The sequence below is a fragment of the Malus domestica genome, chromosome 05 (genome assembly GCF_042453785.1).
Source record: "Malus domestica chromosome 05, GDT2T_hap1".
Taxonomy (NCBI): Eukaryota; Viridiplantae; Streptophyta; class Magnoliopsida; order Rosales; family Rosaceae; genus Malus; species Malus domestica.
Genome location: NC_091665.1, coordinates 5,854,929 through 5,871,925, shown reverse-complemented (window position 1 = coordinate 5,871,925; position 16,997 = coordinate 5,854,929). Strand labels below are relative to the sequence as shown.

Here is a 16,997-nt window from a genome sequence, read left to right as displayed (position 1 = left end):
AAGTTTAACTAGAACGCATAATACATGAGAGTCGATTAAATTGGCCACAAAAAATTTCACCACACGTGACGGAACATGTGAATCGGGCATAAAACATACTCCATCTTCGTAAGCACGTATGTTTAGTTAGTTTCCTCTCAGTTCGAAAAGGGTTGAGAAGAGGCGACGGAATGAATTGGGCGTAAAACACCCCCTAACTATACACAATAAAGTTCACAAGGGTACTCATACTCAACAACTACTAGCTAATAAGCACTTGTGCAAGACATTAACAAAACAAAGAAGAAACTAAGCACATTTACGAGCATCATCCCCTTGAGTATTATTATCAGCCGTCAACGCCATTGACAACTACATTTTATATTTATATCTCATATGTATCTTTTTCTTTTCTTTTTCTTTTTTTGGTACAAATATCTCACACGTCTTTATTTGTACAACTATTTCACACTTCCGATGAAATTTATGAAGCAACATCACTAAGTACGAACGAGTATAAAGTCCTCGTTCGTGTTATTACAGGGAATCGCCTGAAGAACCCAACAACGCAGGCTTTCTCAACCAATACTGCTGAAACCTCTGCCTTGCATACTCAACGTAGTCAAAATCAATTTTGTTCACATAACCCTGCAAACCAGCAGCGAACGTATCTTACGGTACACACACAAAGAAGCGATCACTCGAACACATATAAACACAAGCTATTGCGAATAAAAGTGTAATAAAAATTAGAAACTATTACCGAAATTATTCCCCATAAACCCCAAAAGAGATGGTTGGCCAAAGTGTACTTGTCTGTTATTTCAACTAGCTGCTCCACCTCAGCATCACTGGGTTCGTAATCTATATGGAATATTGGAGATGAAATTTGTTGAGAATCACCAAAGCTTTCAAATCAAACATTCAAATCATTCGCAAAACCAATAGACTAACCTGCAGAGCTCAGATATGCACGGACAAATTTCTGGCGCTCCTCCAGACCTGATGCAACGCAGTGGAGAAAACCAAATTATTTAATTTGTAACGAAATAAAAATACAAAAATGATTAATTCCATGTTTGCAGCTTGATTGAATGCTCAAGGTTAGAGCAGCTCCAGCGTGTGCTAGAGCCCAAGGGACAGGCCTGCGAACAGTGGCAGAGAGCCTGAGCAAGCAAGCCCAGCGTGTGCTGGTGAGGGAGCCTGTGCAGGCTCGAGGGAGAGGCCCGGCACGAGTTGCCAACCCGAGAGCCCGAAGGCAATGTGACGTGGGCTGACATCAGGCGACATCAGCCACAATATTTTTTGCTTATATAAAATATATAATAATCAATATAAAAGAACAACAATATAATATAAACTATTCTTAAAATCATAACCCTAACCGATAAATTAAAGGACCATATAAATAATTAACCTACTAATTAAATCAAGAATAAGTAAATAAAGAGATTAAGAACGTACCAAATGTGACATTCATTGAAAAAGTGCAACAGAAAGTCGGGAATTGCAGAGATAGGGATTTAATTGTGTATTTAAAGAACTTATTAATCTTTTCTTGAGTAAGAAGCACAGAGGCTAAACTACATAGGGTAAATGGTCTTTTTCTTTAAAGAATAGAATAAAGGGGGACTAGAGATAGAACTAATTTATAATTTTTAGCATAAAACTATTATTTTCTACCTCTCCTCTACTAAATATACATTAAATAATAATATGTATTGAAATTGAGTAGGCTCTAAGCATGAGTTTACAAAAGAATAGATCTATTCACAAACCCATTTTTACTTCCAACACAGCCTTATTAATATTTTGTCAGTGATCATTTTCAATTCATTCGATCCGAACAACCAACAATTAAGAGAAGTGTGTAAGAAGTAAAAATGAGTGCATGGATAACACTACCCTTACAGAAAACCTCCCTGGGCTATAGCCCACCTTAGCCTTGTGGGTGGCTACGCCATTGCGCCGCACCCCATGCTGCCTTCGCCTCCGCGCACTTGCGATCCCCCTCCTTCCACGCGCACCCAGATCGCACGATTTGGGATTTGTTTTTGGGGGAAAGAGGAGAGAGAGAGAGAGAGAGAGAGAGAGAGAGAGAGAGAGAGAGAGAGAGAAATTTTAACTAAGGAGTTGGCGACCTTTACCTACTTAACTAAGGAAAAATTGTGAATTTTTACACGGATCAGCTATTGATGTTGTTAGAGTCTGAGGCCCTGCCTTTGGAGCTCAAGTGAGAGAGAGCTGCTGAGCTTGAAAAAGAAAGAAAAAAAACACACACACAGAGCTTTTGGAATGGTGCGTTGGCACCATGTGAAAAGAAGAAAAAAAATAATAATAATACAAAAGGGTTTTGGAATGGTGCATCGGCACCATGTGAAAAAAAAACAAACAAACAAAGGTTTTGGAATGGTGTGCTGTAGCATGTGAAAGAAAAAATTAAAAAAATAAAAATAAATTTTTTAATAGAAAGTGGTACAACGAGACCGATTAAAAATCATATCCGAAATTACAAATAAATTATTTTGTATTATTTAAAAAAATACTAATATTTTATTGTCTATTGCCAGGACTATTCAGTGTAGAGGTGGAGATGCAAAATGCAGTTACTATTCATTAAGGGCAGTTAGTGTTCACTAGGTGGATTAAATAGTGGATAGCCTGGGAGACCTTAGCAACGGTGGAACTGCTCTTATAGTAGGAGAAAATGCAATGAAGAACGAATCACTAACAGATTAACAGTTACCTGGATAGTTCCTGTAGTCCAAAACATGAGGTGTGTCAGAGTGGTAGTTCGCTACCATTTCACAGAAATGATTTGCAAGGTCATAAGCAACAGGATTATAACTGGCATATTCATAATCCTGGAAACATAACAAAATCATATTAGAACTTGTACAGCAATTTGCAACACCGGTTTATAACGTTGGTTTACATATCTATTCTTTAGCAAGAACATAACGGAAATCCAACTACGGATAACTTGAATCATGCTTGGTGAATACAATTTGAATATGAGGCTAGACAGTTTTCATTAACGTTTACGTGCAAGCAAGACATGCCAAGAAAATTACTCTCAGCGATTGCTTCACGTGGAAGGAAAGAAAAGTGGTAAAGAAAGTGGTAAAGAAGGTGCAATACTTTTAAAACCACAGAAAGAGTTAACGATAATGAAACAGTTTCATTGAAATCGAGTAAGGAACTCACAATTATAGTGATTAATCTGGTCTCTTCGTCCATCATTATGTTACCGTATTGCAGGTCATTGTGACAGAACCCAATTTGTTGATAGCCCTGTGACAGTTCCTTCTCTAACATACTAATTTCCTCTTCCAAAGTGTCCAAGCCAAATTTCTGTATGTCTTTTATCGAACACAAGTTTTTCACCTCATTGAGCCAGTTCCTGGGGAAAATAGGTAAATTGCATAAAAAATCATGAATCCTCAAAAGGGAAACCTTAGCTTTTCAAAATATAAAATTACCTCATTCTATCCCAAAGGACTACATTTCTCGGACCAGGCATATCCAAATTGTGGAACTCTCTCAGCTTAGCTGCTATAATTGCAGATATTTCGGGATCACGGAGGTCAGCAGCTGATAGCGTCTGGGAATTCAAAAGACAAATAGCTTATGGAGATGCTAAAAGTATCTTCTGCAACAGGTAATTTGAACAGTGAACCTCAAACGTCCCTTTGTTCGTTTTTGGTATGATATGGATAAAATTCCAAAACAAATAAGACAGTCCTTTTTGACGACTTATAGTTTATATTGAGAAAATATAAGATCACTGAAGTCAATTCAAATTAGATGATGCATAAGCTGTCCAGCTGGCACAGTAATTGGAAGGTGAAACTGGAGAGGATCTATTACATATTCATCATCTATCTCGATAGCTAAAAGATTGATTGCCTCTCCTTTTAATTTTTCGATTAACTATAAGATTCTGCAAATCGCGGTTCAGTTGTATCCAAAATGTATTTCAGTAAGCATAATTCTGTAAACTAGGCCTACAAGGGTTTCAACAGTCTATATTTTCTGGCGTAACGAGTTTAAGCTTTTCTAGTCTTATCACAATCTTATCAAAAATTTACTCATCAAAAATGATTTATTAAGTGACTAACGGCTTCTTCCTTTCACAACAATTAAGAAATCAGATACCCTTATCATACCAAAAAAAGAAAGAAAAGAAGCTATAGTACCACTTAAAAGGAACGGTCAAGATTACAGTGACCGTACCGCCTGTCTCTGTTTGCTGTCTGCATCATTCAATTTAGTCCTAAAGTGCATATTGGACGATTAAACTAAGATGAGTGTGTGGTGGGGTGAGGAGGGAAAGAGAGAGAGAGAGAGAGAGAGGAATAAAGAAAAGTAGTGACAATTATAGTGGATTAGTGAAAGTATTTGAAAGACATCATTAGCTGAAGACTACTAAAAAATAGAAGATAATATGAAATGGTAAACATAGCAGTTCACATACTCTAGCATGAATGAACTCCTCAACCCGTCCCTCTGCAAATCGTCCAAGAAGGCGCGGCCCCTGGCCGTGCTTGGACATGCACTCAAACGTCTGAACTTCATCCTCCCGGTTAAAAAACACTTCAACTCCTTCGCCATAAACCCGGACCAGAACTTTTCTGAAAAGGTCTACACCGTTTTTCGTAGGCCAACTTATTTGATAGACCTCGTTAGTCATGGCCCCCTTCAATGGGATAACCTGCAAGCCATTCATATCATCCACTACATCCCCCCATTCAGAAGCTACAGATAAAAGTACCTTCTTTAACTCCTCAGGAAGTCGACCTTTAATAAGACCAATTGTCTTTATGGCCATTTTGTATCAAATTATCAATTCAAACAGGCTTCCCCTGCATATCAAAGTGTTCTATTAGCTTCTATCTTATCGAATTCCGGCACGAATCTTATGTTGTTTGCTGAAATCTAATCAAAATGCTTAATTGCAATAATCTAATCATATCAATATCACAACCGATGGAATTAAAAAAAAAAAAAAAAAAAACTGTCGAGCAAGAAGAAATAAACATACCCAAGAATCAAACAGTAAAATTCAAGGAGAAAAAAGCTCCTCAAAGATGCAATATTTAATTGTAATATCTGACTGAAATGCTCTACTAAGTTCAGCAGTTAGAAGAAGATCATACCAGCAAATGAATCAAAAGAACAAAAAGTATATGAAAATTACAGAACCCAGATGAAAGAAAAGCAAAAAAACATCAATAAATTGAGAAACAGAGCAACTCACCTAAAGAATTAGAGGACCAAGAAAGCTGCAGGTTGCTTTGATATGCCAAACTGCACTGCTTTATATATATCAATGTTGGAAACAATCTTTCGAAGTTCAAAAGAATAATAATAACCTTTGAAATAAAGAACAGAATCTCCTTTTTGGTCCAAAAGAGAACCCAGAACCCTTTTAAGCCAATTATATGCGGAGGGGAGGGGTTGTGGGGCTCACAAAAAAAGTCCAAAAACGAACTCTTCCCTCTGTTTCTCTGGCAAAAGCAAAAGCAAAAGCAGAGGACCAAAATCTGCAACGGGTCTTCTGGGTATGTAAAATTAAGATGGAACCTGGTTGCCAGATTCTGAGTCGGAATTGACCAAATTCTACGGTGCATGCGTTTGCTTTCGTTACTGGGTTAAAGAACGCTGAATGTCAAAAGTCAACAAAGTCTCAGACTTTTGGTCGTAGTATGCATGGATTAAGCAGAGCGCACCTAGAAAATGTGGTGCCTGCGGGGCCCGGTTATATGAAAGCAAGGTGGGCAGATGAAGCCTTCTCTTTCGCTAGAGACTTGAGCTTTGGATTGTCTTCTCTGCTTTCCTCCTATGAACAAAACGCGTGGAATGCCTTGGTGTGGTGGTGGGAAGTTGGCAACATATTTCGTCGGCAAATGGCATCCATGTAATTCAGTACAATTTGATTTTAAATATTTTTTTTTAATAAACGATATCATTTTTATTTTAAATATTTTTATATATTATAAATAGAATAGAATATTAACTGGAGTAATGATAATATTCTTATAAGAAGAAATTACGTTCTCATCTTTTTTTTGGCTACTCCATTGATTAAAACATTATTCTTTTTTTAATTTTTTATTAAAATCCTTAGGTTTTAATAAACGTCATTAATTATTTCAATAATAAAATATATTTTTGTTTCTTAAAAATAATGTTACATTTGGTATATTTATATTTATAGCTAAATTTTTTATCATATATTTTTATTTTTTAGTTTGTACCCATTTTTAATTTGCAACCCTTTTTTAATTTGCACCAATTTTCTTTTCAGTTTTAATTTGTACCCATATATTAATTTCTTTTTGTGGCCATATTTTTTTAAAGTTTTATTTATATTTGTACCCATATTTTTTAATTTATTTATACTCATTTTTAATTGTGCTAAATGTACCCATGCTAATTATATGTATTTATTTTATGTTTTAAAATATATCAGTAGTTATTTTTTTAAATGTGTTAATAATTATGTGGGTACATTATTTTCTTGCTATAATTTTTTGAGAAAAATATTACTCTAATATTTATTTTTAAGTATTTATTATATTTTGAAAATATTATTTGAATTTGTTTAAATTTCATAATTTGTGGGACATTAAATGCATAATGCATGAATTAAATCTCTTAAATGATGTTAAAGATCTCGATCAAAATATTTAAACAAACAAGGTTTTAGTCTAACAATTAGGTTGATTAGGGACCGGAACCAAAATGACCCTTCTTATCACTCATACCAATCACTCAGAAAAAACTATGCGTTTGTAGAAAGTTGGGGTTTCTCCAAAAAAACCAATTGATAATATTAAAGCAACTCGATCGCTTAGAAGCACATGCAAAGTCATTTTCTTATCCCAATATAGGATTTACTCTCAACAAATTTTCACATGAAAATTATAATAATATGACATATACAACTTATATGGGAGATTCCACCCTGATATTATTTTATTATATAACTTAATACTTAGTAATAGATGATTATGTAAGGATAATATCAATGATGTTGGTAATGCGCCGTGCTTGGTCTAAAAATAGAGAAATTTTTCAAAGCACCAGAAACAACAACTCACTAGTGACGGTGTTCCAGACCAATGAGCATCAAACACCCGGCCATTTTTCCTTGTTCTTTCTTTTCGTCCTTTACTTTCTCTCCCTCGCGAATGACGAATCGCAAACCAAAACCCCAATCTTTCTATCTCTTCCTGGCGTGTTGTTTCCCAAATTCAGATATGGGTTTCCTCCGCCTTATCAATTATAGGCAATTCGATGAACGGGTTAAACGATTTGATTATTATTTTTTCTTTATAATTTTCTGGACAAATGGGTTCAAGGAATTGGAATTGTTGGTTTTTCCAGTTGGACATTTTCTGGAGAATGTATTTGGGTGTCCTCCTGCTTGATTCAAATTGCACAACAGCTTTTCCGAATGGGTTCAATTATTTGGGATCTTTTTTCCCAATTTCTGGGCAGCAGCTTAGGCTCCTCAAGGAGACAAGGACTGATGTATAGGTACCAAAAAGGAAGGGGAAAAAAACCCAGAAAACGAAACTGTGAACCCTTCAAATCGGAACACAGTTGGTATTACCTCTAGAATTTGAAAAATAAAGTTCGAATCCTTGAACCCATTCTACAGATTACCCCAAATCTGTTGCTTTCGTGGTTGGGTCGATTGAAACACTGGCTTTTCATCGACGAGAGCGGTCCAATCGCTTTAATCAGATCGTGCGGTTGCAATTAAACACACCTTTCTTTTCCCTCTTTCTCCGTTGCTCTGCCTCACCAAGGACGCATATCTAAAACAGCCCAAGTCCAATCGAACCCAAATCTTCTTCCCACTTGATCAGTTTTGGGATCTGGAGATTGGCTTCAGATATTTGGCCTTGGGTATCTATCTTCCTACCTTAGTTCTAATTGTACCTCTCTTTTCTGGATTTTTCTGGGGTTCAACGATTTGCTCTTTTTTTTTTTATTCAAATTCACAACCCAGAATTAGATCTAAAATTAAATCAAATTACAAAGTGATAGATGGATTAATTTATCCTAAAAATGTTATTAAAAATCACCTTCAAGCTGAGACTTAGGTATTGGAGGGCTTCTGGTATGCTCACCTTCAATGGAACGGTAACTGTTCCTCAACAAGCTTGTGCATTCATTCCTTTTCTAAGTCAACTTAGTTAATTTAGAGCTTTTGGCTCACACCACATTAGTGTGACAAAGTTTTACTTTGTCTTTATTTTCTTGATTGCAGAGACACCAGAACAATTTTATGTTATTATACTTTATACTTTTTAATTTTCTCTAATTTTATTTGTATGAATTGCCATCTTATAATAATAAACAAGAGATTCGTCGTGCAATAAAGAAATGTCTGCTATTACTTTTTCATTCGTTGGTTATCACACATCGTTCTATTTTTCAGTTTATATTACATTAATTTTTGGAGTCAAAGTGTATTAAACAAGCTTAAATTTCTCTGGTGCAACTGGGTTGAACGCTTGGATTGGATTCCAATCTCCATCTAGATGCATGATATTCTCATCCAACTCATTTGTTTTGAGAAAATTAACTTTTTGTGACACATCAACTCTCATCTACTCTTTGGGCCTTTAATCATAGCAAGTGGTCCAGTCGTAAGGACGTGGATTGCAACTTCCTAATATAAAACCACTCCTAATTATATCTAGTTTTATTTATTCAGAATTGAGCATATCACATTTTGCAGATTATAAGGCACAGTTTTGCATAAAACCTAGATATAGTAGACAATAAAAATGTGCGAAATGATTGATCAGTTTTAATTTTAGAGTGCTTGAACAATTCGGATGCAAAACGTAAGACCTAGACGTGCAATGTGTTCCCAATGTCAATGACGAAACGGTATCTAATGTCTCCTTTGAGAAGACGTTCCATAGCTGTATTTGCATAATCAACTGATATAACTTCAACGTTCGCTGTTATGTTGTGCTTAGCTGCGAAATCAAACATCTCTTGGGTCTCCTTCATTCCTCCAATAGAACTACCAGCTATTATCTTTCTCCCTAAAATTACAAAAAAAGAATCTAATGTTAATATGTAAATACACAACCGATCAAATGTAAAACAAACTGATTTCAACACACCATCTTTCTCCGCACGCACTTAGTTACACATGACATTTAGTTTTTTTTTTTTTCTTTTAAATCATAATTTTCTTTTATCTAAACCCAATTAAGGTTAGAAGTTAGTGTGAATTCATCTGCTTACCCATGAGCAAAGGAAAAACTGGTAGCTGAAGAGGCTTATCTGGTACTCCAAGCAGAACAAGCTTTCCATTAGACTTCAATAGTCCAACCAAAGGCAAGAGAGGGTGTACTGCAGAAACAGTGTCAATGATCCCATCCATTGTGCCCACGGCACCCTACACAATCAAAATAAACACATCTGTATGTCACAGTGCTCACAAATATGACTAAAGTCATAAATTTATTGGATCTTATTATTCGTATTATCACCTGCATTTGGCCATCGTCGTGGCTGATCAAAAAGGAATCGGCACCAAGGTTTTCAATAGCTTCCTCTTTCTTCTTCGGGGAGGTACTGATCATTGTGACCTTGAGCCCCATAGCCTTTGCAAACTTCAGGGCAACGTGACCTAGGCCACCGACGCCAACCACACCCACATGCATACCGGGTTTATCAAGTCCGAAATACCTCAAGGGGCTGTAAGTTGTAACCCCAGCACATAGGAGAGGAGCAGCGCCATCGAGAGGTAGACTGCCTGGAATACGGACTACAAATTGCTCATTGGCGACCATGATGTCAGAGTAACCTCCATATGTTGGGGTTCCGTCATGGTATATGTCACCAAAAGTCGCTATCATTTTGGGGCAGTAATTCTCAGCATTGGTGGAACAACTATCACAAGATTGGCAAGATCCTGCCATATATCCAACACCGACATGGTCTCCAACTTTGAATTTCTCTACTTTGATGCCTACCTCAGTTACTACACCAACAATCTCGTGCCTGCATGCATTGCCCGATTAAATTAATTAAGTTCACATTTGACAAGCTAGTTACATGGTTAGCACATTAATCCAATTCATCATATACGTAGGCCTCGTTTGGTGGGTTATATAAGGGATCGGATAGGACTAATAATACGGACCCGGTTGTTTGGTGTCTTCTCGTATTAAATAGTCGTCGGATTAATTTAGTCAGTCTGCTTATTTAGTAGGAAATGAGTGGATTATTAGTCTGGTTCCGGTTCCCTTTCTTCTCTCTCTCACTTCATTCTCCACGACACCACCTCTTGCCATCGTCGTTCTCGCCGTCATCTCGTCTTGCCGTTGCCGTTCTCCCCGTTGCCTACTCTCGCCGACATTGATCTCCCTGTCGCCTGCTCTTGCCGTCATCGATCTCCCCGTCGTCATTCTCCTCGTCGCCTTCTCTCGCCATCGCCGTTCTCGCCATCTCCTGCTCTTGGTTGAGAATTCGAATTGGATATCTTTTTGCTATTTTTCTGATCTAATATGCGTTTATTTTGGAATCTTGGTTGAGAATGATGATACAACTTGGAAATTAGGAAAATTTTCATCCGGGCATTTTTTTTTTTCTTTAATTTGGAGCTTTTTAATCTGCTTTTTATTTTGAAAATTAGGATTTGAAAAGTATTTGGGTTTTTAGATAAACACATTGCATTCATATCCGGTACAGTATAAATAATATTGTTCTTAGTCCAATATTACACTAAACACCCGATTAATTTACTCAGTACTATCCGATGATTATTTATCATATCTGATTGAAATAGTTAGTACAGTCAAAGTTGTCAAATAAGGTCATAGTGTTCAAATGTAATAGACAACTCATCTGTAGTACGTACAGTAACTAGGTCTGTCTATATTACAGATTAATTAATGGACAGTTAATTTAACTAAAGTCATTAACTTGTCATAACAAAGTTTAGTATAGAGTGGTATGTATACGTACCCCGGAAGTAGAGGATAGGTAGAATTTCCCCATTCATTCTTAATCATGTCAAGATCTGTATGGCATATTCCACAGTATAATACTTTGAACGTGACGTCGTTCTTTCCTGGTTCCCTGCAACCAAATTATAGTAATTTGAGATAAATTGAGTAGGTTGCATTCTGATCCGTTTATATATGCAGAAGAATAAACAACTTCAGTTGCACCCACTACTAAGACATGAACAACTGAACTCAAATGACTATTGATTTAAATTCATTAAGTAAATAACTTTTTGTTAGAAAGTTAGATAGTTGGGTTAGATTTAGTTTTCATTTTAGTCTTAGGTATATTAATTCGAAAATATACATAAGTACACGATTTTAGGTGCACTAATTAGTTCATATTTCGAAGTACGTACAATTTGGAAATGTAAGTATTCAAAACAATTTATCTAATTGCTGGTATTGCAAAGGTTCAAGTTGTCAAATACACTTTTTTCCTTCTTGGATTTTCATTGTATTTCCTAGGAACTACGTGCAGCACGCAAATTGTAGATGGATGAAAGAAAAACAAAAAGATTAATGAAACACCAATTGGATGGAGAATGTAAAAGATAAAATGGAGATAAACCTTCTGGAGAATTTGAAGGGAGAGAGAACACCAGATGAGTCTCTGGCAGCCCATCCAAAGGCTTTCTTGGGGTGTTGTTGTTCTGGAGATTCCACCATTTTCTCTCTTAATTATCTGCTTTCTTCTTTTAGTTGAAAGAATATGAGAGCTTTATAGAGTGCTAGATGCGCGTGTGTGTGTACACACAGATAAATATTATAGCTAAGTATGTGTGGTGGGAAAAAAAATTTCAGTGTGCCGGGAACATGACTTAGTATACCAAGTGTCATAAATATAAGTGGTTGAAATTTTTTTTATCAAGTATCTAACAACTTATATTATAACACTTGTTGTACCGGACTGTGTTCTCAGCACATTGAAAAATCTCTTGTGTGGTGAGAGGGTTTGATGCTTGGGGGATTGACGTATACCGATTTATTAGCTAAAGAAAGTATATATCAAAATAGTTGTCCTTACTGTTCACATGGAAAATCCAAGTCATTTCTGGTGCCATCCATGCATGGTCGGTATCTAAACTATTTATTATCGAGTAATACTAAATAGACTAATTTAGATTATATTTACAATTCATGTGATGTGTCATTTATAGAAAATAAACACGTTAATCAACACTTAATAATCGAATCATCAACAACCACATACAAAATACGATTTAAATAGATAGTCACCATAGTATTATTTATTTTTTCAACAAAAACAAAACAAAAAAATAATTTAATCTTTTATCACAAAATAAAATCATGAACAATATATAATTTGGCGGCCTACTGCCCTCGATTGGTCGCTCACTGGTATTTTCATAGTTTGTTCGCATTTCTGATCTCTGACCTTCGACATAGACAAGGCAAGGTACCAAACCATCCACTCTGATTGTGGTGTGACTATTAACTACCTCATTCGTTTTTATTACTTTATTAGTGTTTTGTTTTCTCATGAACGTGACATCCTAGTTTATTGATCAAATGAATACATGTGACATCTAATTTAACTAGAGTCTCATTAGGTGTAGTGTTTTGTCCTACTGACGGCTTTCTATTAGCCAAAATGTGGCTCGCATGCTACGGAAGATTGGAAGGGAAGGGACACCGTCATCGGCTCTTGCAAGAAATGGATGGTTTGTAGTTTGCAATTTGTCATTTGTTTCTTTTCCAAGGAAGCAAATGTGCCACTCTTTTTTTTCCTCGGAGTTTTTATTACTTAAGGCCACTAATGAAACTTGTAGTGATGTAATTTGGATGATCTTAAATCATTTTCTTTAAGTTGTGCCATTATGACTGTATTTCTTTCCAACTTTTTTATATTTACAATTTTCGGCAAGGATTGTCATTTGTATCTACTTGCTCTTTTATTCATCAACAATTAAACAAAAATAGAATCATTCAATGGTTATATGTGTACTTTTAAAAGATTTCAAGCTTTAAAAAATTGTATACCAAACGCATAAGACAAAAAAATTCTCATGTATATACGTACATAAAAAATCTCTTAAACATTACAATACAAAACAACTAAAGTAACTTTTTAAAAAGACAAAAAATAAATAAATAAATAACTAAAGTAACATATCTTTTGAAACAATCTAAATTTAAAAAATAATAATAACTTATAACCCTTGATAATTAAAATATTTTTTAGAGAGATATGACTTAAATTTGAATGGTTTACATTTTCGAAAATACTTTTTTTTTTGTTTTAAAAATACAAAAGTGCTTAGGATCCTTCCCTCGGTGGTTGCGAGAACGACTTGTCCTTTGCTTGATGCCATTGACTTTGAGGTGTGTTTGGATTCCTTGAACGGAGAAAGAGATGAGAGGTAGAGATTGTCCCACTGGGCGTGCCAATTTGTGAACACGGAAAATTCCTGAAACGAAAGAGACAAGAACAACGTGCACAAACAAATATTTTGTATTTGATGATTTTGGGTTACAATCTCTCTCTATTTTGATCCTCTGATTCGATCTCCGTAAGGTGTTGATTTGTGGATGTTTCGTTGATCCAAGGGCCGTCGAGGCTTGATTTTGGATGAACTGTTGGAAGTTTCTTCAAGGGCCGTGTGCTTGATCTTTGAAGGTGGATTTGAGCAGATCTTCAAGGAGCCGTTTGGGGCTTGATCTTGAGGATGAGTGTTTCTTCAAGGGCCGTTGAGGCTTGATCTTGAATAACGGTGATGAACGGATCTTCAAGGGCTTTTGGGCTTGATCTTGAAGAACGGTGATGAACAGATCTTCAAGGGCTTTTGGGCTTGATCTTGAAAAACGGTTGGATGTGTGGATTTGTCGACATTGTTGATCCAAAGGGTCGTTGGGGCTTGATCTTAAGATGAACAGATATTGAATGATGGTGCTTTCTTCAAGGGTCGTCGGGGCTTGATCTTGATTTGGTGGATTGTTGATCCAAGGGCCGTCGGGGCTTGATCTTGGAAGAACGATGAACGAAGAACGAATAACGCTTTCTTCAAGGGCCGTCGGGGCTTGATCTTGAATTGATGGATGATTGTTAATCCAAAGGGCCGTTTGGGCTTGATCTTAGGATGAACGTTGAACGAAGAACGAAGAACGAAGAGAGCTTTCTTGATTCTTCGGGAACCTGGATGCTTGAGAGCTTCGGAGTTTCAGAGCTTCAGAGCTTCAAGAATTTTGCCTAATGATTTTGGTTCCTCAAATGAATGAAATTGGCTTCTATTTATAGAATTCCAAAACTTGATTTTGGGGATTAAATAATTAGATGAAATAAATCATTTCTGCCGGGCGTTGACACGCGTCCTGTTTGATGACTTTTCCAACTTATTTCGATTTTTTTGTTTAGACACACGCTACGTGTAAAATTTATGTAATACATGAGCGTTGAAACTTTGATTTATCGTTCAACATTTATTTACCGAAATTTCGATGTCTACAAATGCCCCCACTTCAAGGCGCGTCGTATACATGTGCTTGTCGGGTGTAGGAGATGCGTTTTGAAGTCCCTTACTGTAGATGTCGATCCAAGGGCCATCGAGGCTTGATCTTGAATTGGGCTGGCGATTTCTTCAAGGGCCGTTGAGGCTTGATCTTAAATTGGGCTTGAGATTTCTTCAAGGGCCGTCGAGGCTTGATCTTGAAGGTTGAAATTGGACCACAAGGAGCTTCATGTGGTAGATGATCCTTGGCTTTGGTAGTGGATGAATCGGCACGTATTTGTTTTTGCGCTTTATTGACTTTCCACATCTTTGATCTTGAACTGGGTTGGAGGATTTTCTAGATTCCTCCAGTTGTTGACTTTCCTCAGCTTATTCTTGAACTGGATTTGATTCAAGGGTGGTATACACTTGATCTTGAATCGGACTTGTGATTTCCTCAAAGGCCGTCGAGGCTTGATCTTGAATTTGGCTGGAAACTTTCTTCAAGGGCCGTTGAGGCTTGATTCTTGAAGGTTGACTCGAACACATGGCAAACAGGCACGAGGTGAAGGTGACGACTTGTTGCTTTGTTCAATCTTTCTAATTCACACCTGAGCAGTTTGGTCAACAGTATGATCTTCAAGATTGATGGGCTCTTCTTCCAATTGGTGACTTGATCTTTAATGATTTGATTCAAGGGTGGTGAATCGGCACGTGCAGCCCACAACGCCTAGTAAGTTGACCCAAGAATTTGAGGGTCAAAACGAGTTCACCGTCCAGAATGATTGCAACTCTGATGATATAAGATACTTTTGATTTTGAAGAAGTAGCCGATGAATCAGCACGTGCTTTGTTGCACTTGTCTCCACATGCTTCAAGGTATCATTTTCATTTCCTTTATCTGCTCCTCAAGCAGATGTGGCATCTTCTCGAGTTCCTCATCTCAGACTCCTTCTGCTGAGTTGACTGTGCAAGCTGCATTCTTCTCTGCTTGTTTCTTCTGCACGTTGTCTCCACGTGTTGCAAGGTATCATTTTCACTTGCCTTATCTATTCTTCAGGCAGATGTGGCAGCTTCTTTGGAAGTACAGCAGCAGTAGGAAACGAGTACTCGAGAGCAGTACTAGGTAGGCAATCAGGGAACTTTTCCAAGTAGTCGGTTCCTTACCCGAGTTTGAGTGAAGGTTCCGGCATATTGTTTTCTTTATCCTTGTCTTTGTAGGTAAGAACAAAGACAAAGAAAATGACAGGGAGAACGCATGATATGAGATACTCTTGCTTTCTACCCTAGTGATATGAGATACTTTTGCTTTGGTGTCATTTGTTTGCAAAGGTACCCTAAGGAATAAGGAATACTGAGTGACTCGAGAGGCTTCGTTGGGAAGGCATTCTCGGAGATGAAGAAAGGTTCTGTATGTCTGCCTTGCTATGAAGGGTGAAGATGGACAGTTATAGGAAGTTCTTTAATACCTGTAGAGGTATTATTCTTTCACTCATGTCGGCAACCATTGCGTGATTGATCATTATGGCTTCACGTGTTTTCTTCTTTATCAGAAATCTTCGACAAATTGTCCGTAATTTCTGCCAAGCTGAGTGTGCATGTGACAGGTGTTGACGAGGCTGAAAAAGACTGGCGCCTCTTCGATATCTGAGATTGGCGCTTCGACAAATTACCCGTGATTTCCTCAAAGCTGAGTTTACGTGTGACGGATGTTGACGCGTCTGGAAAAGCAGATGCCTCTCCGATTTCTGAGCTTGCCTCTTCAATTTTTGAACTGGCCTCTTCGAATTCTGAGCTCGCCTCTTTGATCTCTGAAATCCCGTCGAGTGCTGATTTTTTATAGAGGTACGCAGGACGTTTCAAAGCACACTTGAATTTCTGCCTGTAGAAACTCTCTTCTTTCACTTCTACGATCTTGACTTGTCCGACCTCTTTTTTCTTTCAACACTTTTGAAAATGTCTGGCCCCTCTGACCGTCGTCTTGACTTGAACCTTGGTGAAGAGGCAGTTCCGCCTTCTCCAGACAACATATGGCGCCCATCCGTCATATCCCCTACTGGTCATCTTACCGTTGGGGATTCGGTGATGAAGAATGACATGACCGCTGCAGTGATGGCCCGGAACCTTGTCACTCCCAAAGATAACAGACTGTTTTCCAAACGGTCTGATGAGTTGGTTGTTAAGGATTCTATGGCTCTCAGTGTGCAGTGTGCAAGTCTGTGTCTAATATGTGATGGGTATATTTTGTATTATATATTTTACCCTAATCTTAGTATATATTGGTTAATATATTGGAAGAATTTTGATACTTTGAATTGTATTTTCAGGACTTTCGACTTCCTCTGGAGCAAAACAAAACCAAATGGATGAATTTCGGAGTAATTCCAGTTGGAGGACGTTCATGAGTCACTTAGCTTAATCGTATCAAAATTTGGGATTTTTCCACCAAGCGGTTATTTTCTGGCGATGAAATAAAGAAGCAGTACGCAGTGCTGAAAAATAACGTTTTTGGGCTTAAATT

General features: G+C 37.1%; 2 protein-coding genes across 2 annotated transcripts; both read right to left on the bottom strand.

Moving 5' to 3' along the window:
* Positions 1–297: 297 nt before the first annotated feature.
* Positions 298–5,848, bottom strand: LOC103448900 (probable choline kinase 1). The gene is made up of 8 exons (XM_008388157.4): positions 5,240–5,848; positions 4,457–4,844; positions 3,462–3,583; positions 3,187–3,382; positions 2,726–2,843; positions 934–981; positions 743–843; positions 298–627 (listed from the first exon to the last, which is right to left on the bottom strand). Exons 2-8 carry the CDS (start codon positions 4,808–4,810, stop codon positions 517–519), a joined length of 1,050 nt encoding a protein of 349 aa, XP_008386379.1. The 5' UTR covers positions 4,811–4,844; positions 5,240–5,848; the 3' UTR covers positions 298–516.
* A 2,838-nt stretch (positions 5,849–8,686) lies between these two features.
* LOC103448898 (probable mannitol dehydrogenase) lies at positions 8,687–11,759 on the bottom strand. Its single transcript, XM_008388156.3, has 5 exons — positions 11,599–11,759; positions 10,987–11,100; positions 9,507–10,020; positions 9,259–9,412; positions 8,687–9,053 (listed from the first exon to the last, which is right to left on the bottom strand). Exons 1-5 carry the CDS (start codon positions 11,694–11,696, stop codon positions 8,854–8,856), a joined length of 1,080 nt encoding a protein of 359 aa, XP_008386378.2. The 5' UTR covers positions 11,697–11,759; the 3' UTR covers positions 8,687–8,853.
* Positions 11,760–16,997: the final 5,238 nt, after the last annotated feature.